At 35.9% G+C, this 6,551-nt stretch overlaps 1 protein-coding gene across 1 annotated transcript; it reads right to left on the bottom strand.

Annotated features, from left to right (window-relative positions):
* Positions 1-318: 318 nt before the first annotated feature.
* Positions 319-1,126, bottom strand: LOC134653275 (defensin-like). The gene is made up of 2 exons (XM_063508602.1): positions 966-1,126; positions 319-541 (listed from the first exon to the last, which is right to left on the bottom strand). Exons 1-2 carry the CDS (start codon positions 1,039-1,041, stop codon positions 363-365), a joined length of 255 nt encoding a protein of 84 aa, XP_063364672.1. The 5' UTR covers positions 1,042-1,126; the 3' UTR covers positions 319-362.
* Positions 1,127-6,551: the final 5,425 nt, after the last annotated feature.

Below are 6,551 nucleotides of genomic sequence, written 5' to 3'. Positions count from 1 at the left end.
TCCCAGTTATTATATTAAGTAAGTGAGTTATAATAAGTACCTACCTATAACTCACGTAACTGATTTAACTTGGATTTTAAGTTCAAGCTTATTATCCAAATACATATGTATAATTTATATTCGCAGCTACATACATAGAAAAAATAAACAAAAATTCCGTTTACAAAACATTATAATTTGAAGCTCAGGATATAGATCTTATTTAATACATTTTTCCATTTCAATCCCTTTACATACATAGATTAGAGCGTTTATTTGAAATTACTGATTCCGCGATTTGACCCACTGTACGATTGTCATAACTGTTAATAAGCTTATGGTGTTAGTTAAATGAATGAATGCTCGTGCGACAGTGTTTTAGGTTAGTTGTAGCAGAGGCACCACTCGGCGTCGAGACAGAAGCCGTTGGTCCATCCGAGCGCGCGGCACAGGTTGGCGCAGGCGCTGTTGGTGCACTGGCGCGGCTGCGGCGAGCCTAGCGCCAGCTGCGCCGGCCCCGACCGCACCAGCATCGCGGGGAGCTGCTCAACTCCTGATAGCTCTGCAAACGTGGGAGAGCGTTCGTTAAATGCTGATAAAATTATGAAAATGATATAATGGACCCATTGGTTTGGGTAATAGGTAACGAACAAGTAACTAATGGAACTGATGTAAGCGTTGTGTAAAAAAAAAACTAAAAAGAAATTAAGTAATGCGTTTTTGTAAACATTTATTTTCTTAGCCCATTTGAGTGCCCCACTGCTGGGCAAAGGCCTCTCCCCTGGTTCTCCATAAGTGTCAAAGTTGTCTATAATAATATTTTTTACTTGTAAATCGTAAATTGTACATCATTTAGTTAAGATAATCAACATACAAGCGGTCTGTCTAACTTGGAGTACCTACTTATTTACGAATGACGTAGAATTAAAATGATGTATAAAAAATATTGTACTATTGTACTAATTATAAAAAAAATAGTAATTTACCTTCAGCAGGTGCCGCAAAAATTAGCCCAAAAAGAGCTACGATCACCAAAACCACAAAAACGTTGATAGCCTGCATCTTCTCTTTGATACGATCAACAAAGACGGTAAGAAAATGATTAACACTAGTCTTGTCTTGAAACTGTTCCGATGTAATGAAAATACGTTGTTTATAAAGGATTCATAATCTCAAGGATGTTGTTTTCACTCTTAGTTTGGTTTGATAAAGATACTTCACAATGTGTCATTATCACTTCTAGTAATTAAAGCTTGACGATCGTTCAAGCAATAGTAACGCTAATATTTCGAATGCCGCAGTTTTTCAAGGGTTCATTTAGTTTCACTGTTTTATTGACTCTGGATATTTGTTTCTGATAAAGAACTGTTATTATTTTACTTTAGAAATCTAAAATTATGATTATTATTTATATAGGTAATTATTCTCAATTGCTCTTAATACTTGTCAACTCCACTCCTTTTCACCATGATTAAAATTCATTGCTGAGGCCCAGTTTTAGGTAAATTTAAAACTAATACATAAATACTTAGTAAAATTATCGTATGCTTCGCCTGATACGAGGCATATGTACAAACACTCATTTAGACATTCATGCATTACATTAATATTTCATAATCTGTATTGGATCGATTAATATGAACCAATTCTCTAACACATTTTCCTCAATCAGTTCGCTGGAGTGTTTGGAGTGCCGATAGCCATCTGTACAGGTATAGAGAGTTTTGAGTGTTTCTAGGAAGAACCGTATTGCCTCAGTCCTGAAACAAAATGTTTGTACCTATCTTTCTTGTATAGGTAGGTATATGCGGTCTATCTATAAATGCTTGTTAACTTATATGATTCGTTAGGTTTAATATGTGAAAAAAACAGCGTTTTTGACTTAATGTACATACCTACAGACGCACATCTATGAGTAATCAGACTAGAATAAAACGTTGTAAACCTATAACATTATTTTATGCTAATAATTATATAAAAAGTGGCTATTTAGGATCTGCAATTGCATAATATCATATTATGAAAATTTCAACAATAGGTAGGTTAAAAGCGATTAACACCGATATGCAATAAATTAATGAGCACAGGGGAAGTAGAAAAACTGTCGGGCAATTAGTGGGCACATTTGTTACATCCGTCATGCGATATGCGATGACTCTGTCCTATCACAACACCCGTGTGATGACAACCTGTCAATCTAAGGGCACCCTCCCCTCAGTTTCAACAGAGATGATCACGATATAATCAATATTAATTCAAAATGCAAATGAGATTATAGTTGGCTGCTGGTTTCATGCTACAAAGAGACAATCCTAAATAAAAATTCACCTATGTCAGGCGTGTCTCACTCCGCGATTTCGCGACTACAGGTACCTAGCTAAAAGTACATCCGTTCGGCCCCAATTTTGGGGAAAGCCATAAGCCGCGTGTGGCGCTGTCGCCACCTAGCGGCCATATCTGTGCTGATCGTAACAGACGCGTTTTGTTAGAGAGTGAGTCTTCTGTACTTAGTACTATAATTTATTATGTGCCTATGTAGGTATTTGATACCGATACCGGATTTGGATTCAATGTAGTTCCTGACATAAAGGGTTAACATAGATATATCAGAACCTATAAAAATAACAAGTTTTTTTCGCTACACTGCTGCGTGTAAAGCCCTTGCTACACGGTCACCGACAAGCCCCCAGACCGCGTGGCCTTGGTCCGTCCCGGACCGTGTAGACAGTTGTTTACAACAAAATTTGACCAAAACTGACCAAGGACAGACCAAGGTCAGACGGTTAGAAGGCTTGTCGGCGACCGTGTAGCAAGGGCTTATAGCATACCTATACCTAAACAGCGATAGGCAAATAATTTAGGGAAGGGAAATAATTTAATTTAAAGACGACTTTACACATAAAATATACTTCGACTACTGGAAGTCATTTTACGTTGACGATTGTAATAGAGACACAGGATCGCTACTTACTGACAACTAAAGTAAGTCAATTTACACAGATGCTACTGGCTACCACAACCCGATCCGAGTTTTAAACACATTTATTTTCTTTTTTACATTTTAATATGGCGCCGTTCACCACAACGGCTTAACATCAATGAATTTATACCTTTCAAATCGTTACTTCCAAATACTTTATAAGACCATAGTGTTAGAGTCCCTCTTTAGGAGGAGTTCTATACAAAGTGAGGGTCAGAATTGCCTGGCCAATGTAAGGTTCGTGGTGTCGATAAACTCTCCATCGTGTTTAATATTTTGGACAAAGGACCATGGCTTTTAGTTATGTTTAGGGTTATATTCGGATAAATAGAAAACCAAAACAATTTCCTGATTTAAGTACCTCTGTATTATTTATTTCCGCTGAGATAATCATAAGTAAGAGTTTTGAGACGAAGGTAAGTAAGTAAAAAATGTTTGAAAAAATTGAAATGTGAACATATAAAAGTACCTATTGTTTGTGCTTGTTTAACAATTAAGTTCTAAGTGCTAAAAATAATGAAGTTTATTTAAGTACCCGAAGGAAGTAGGAAGTTCCGAGTAGGAAGTTTAGTATAGTACCTTCCGTGGTTTAATAATACTCAGTCAATAAATATAGAAGACATTTAAGGGGCTGTCGACTGGGTCCCACATTAAAAGTGGGAAAATATCGGAAGCAAAAAAAAAAAAAACAATTGAAATACAAATTAAAATACCTACACTATCATATAGACAAACGTTTAGATCACTGAGTTGAATTGCTTTTGGGGATATTACCTTGTTGTGAAAACTTTTTGTGAAAGCTATAGGTACGGAACCCTGCGCCGTCAGCAGAAATCGCTCCCCCGCAAGCGTTAAGACCGGTAGCACACAATGCAGCCCGTTTGTCAGCGATTTGTTCGTTTTGGGCCGTTCGTTAGCGGCCGCCTTTAATTATTATTGCTACTTATAAACTACATGCTGTTAGAAGGTTGGTACGGTTTATTGAATTTTGCGGTGGATTTCATTACACGAGTTTAAAATCAGAGGATGTCTTTGGCTAATCTATTTACACATGTAATATATTTGGGAACTTTCATATAAAGTGACCCCTTTCATTGCTTTTAAGTGTATTCCATTACCCAGCTAATATCCATGAAGTAAATTCATATTGCAAAAGGTTAAACGTATCTCTTTATAAAACTTTACGTATAGCTTGAAATATTACGCTGACATCCACAAAAGATTGAAAGTAACTGGAATATAAGATTATTTTCCAGTCTACTTTGTAGCTGGACTACATATTATGGGGCCAGTCCATTTGCCACGGCGGTAAGTCCTGGCTAGCCTCGCCCGGTGTCAATGCACGTAATCTTAGAGCGTTGAAATAGGTATATATGGGGTTGGCAAAAAGTAGAAATTCTTGAAGGCGTAAGAAAACTCGCAAGCCGCAATTTAACCGTAAAACATGTTTGGTTGTTTCGTCATAATGTGTGATTTATATCCATATGTTGATTATGTATTGTTAGCGATATGATTGACACTTGAAAACGAGGATAGTCTTATATACGTGTATGTATCTTTAACATAATATGTATAAGTAATAGGTAAGTACCTACAAAAACTGGCGAAAATAGTGATTACTTTGTTTCTTACCGCTAAATCATACTAACACACATAATAAAGATCTAGTAGGTACTATGCCCTAAAGTGATGATGATGATGATGATGATGATAAAGTAGCATGTTACCAAAACTATAAGTTATTATTAAACATTCGTGCATAATGCGCATGTCAACCTTACCTAGCGTCCACTTAGCGAGTAAACAAATATATTTATTTAATAACTTTTTATTGCCCTAATCCCCCATATATTACCGTGATAAGCAGATCACCCGCTAATATATTATCCTGTATTATCATACACACATATAATATGTTGCTGGTGCGGTTGTCGTCTTTATAGCTGCGCGTGCGACGGCTCTTATAATATTATAATAATATATTGGGGAACAAATACTCCGGAGTATAATTTAAACGCTTAGTTTGTTAAATTGTAGATGGTGACTTTTGCTGAGGCTATTTATTAAAGTGTTGCAATCACAGCAGAGTTTGGAGCTATTTCCATTTTACGTATTCAGTTTTAAACACTGTTATAAATGTTATAAATTACTTCTTTTTGTTTATGATGGTGTGTTTAATTATGTTATAAGTATATTGTTGGGCATTAATTATTAATTTGTAATGTTATACAAGTATGTATCATAGATAGTTAAAGGCACTGAAAGCTTACACCTGTGGATCATGGCAACACATGGCCACACAATATTTTTGTACCCTCGAAACATTCACTGATATATTCTGACAACATTTGATATTGTGTACAAAAAGCCAATACGACCTACAACAGATTTCCATTATAAATCCGCCACTCATTATAACAAACACGTTGTCAGATCATCCACATGTCCGAAACAGTACAAATGGAATGCCGAAGCGCACACAACCGAGCTGTCAATCAAACACACACAAAAACGTCAATCCAGCGATTTTCGACACAAATCGCATTATTTGTTGATATATTTTATTTCCACCAAATTATACAAATGCTACGGTGAACGAATATGAATTTTATGTAATAGTCTATAAGGTCTTAGTCGGGTGAATGTGTAAAGAAATGTGTGTAATTTGGTACGTTTAGGAGCAATTGGTGTGAAAAGCACAGATCGGTTACATTTAAGCGGATTAGTAGGTAAGTACGTGATAGGAGAATGGAATAAAAGCAACAGACTTGGCTGTATTATTGTTTCAATTGTTATTTTTATTAAAGAATGTGTCACTAAATAAGAACCTAGCGGTTCCTGCAAGGTATTACAATAACAATGGTTATTAATGTTATACTACATATGTATATTATATAGGTACTTAATAGCAGGTCAGACGGTCAGTAAATAGGTAGGTAAAAACATCATAATTATCATATTGACAACAAATTGTAAATTATGCGTATTTTTATTGGAACTCTTACACTTCCCAGGCATCTAGTGCTTAATATGAAATATTCAAGAACCCGAAAAGTTGACATGAACATAGTTCCGTATATTATACCTATACCTAGAAATCTTAAAACTTATAAGTACCTATATAGTAGGTATGTGGATGTCAACTTTTTGGGTTCTAATACCTATATGAAATATAAAAACTATAATAGAATAAAATTAGCAATATCTGATTATAGTACAAAGATGATAAGCACGACCGCGCGCGCCGCGCACCTTTAGCAGTCAGATGTTTCGGATTTGTCGGAGCACAATGCGAGCAGATGTGCCATTCACTAATTGTCCTTGTTGACTTTGGTGATCCGGAGGCTGCCCCGTTTCGCAACTAAAAGGCAGTAAGATTGTATCGCTACCATTGACTTTTAAAGCACCTTTTCATTGCGGCAATATTTATGTGAAGACTATTTGATTTTATAGTCGTTACACTTATGATTGGGGAAGCTTTAAAAGTTGCTTAAACATTGATAAATAGATAGTGTTAAGCAGAAATAATGATTTGTTAAAATATCAGAATGCTATGATGATCTGGCTCGTCTCTCTCTGTGTGTTCGCCCGC

Source organism: Cydia amplana, chromosome 1 (genome assembly GCF_948474715.1).
Source record: "Cydia amplana chromosome 1, ilCydAmpl1.1, whole genome shotgun sequence".
Lineage (NCBI taxonomy): Eukaryota > Metazoa > Arthropoda > Insecta > Lepidoptera > Tortricidae > Cydia > Cydia amplana.
This window is presented reverse-complemented; position numbering and strand designations above follow the sequence as displayed.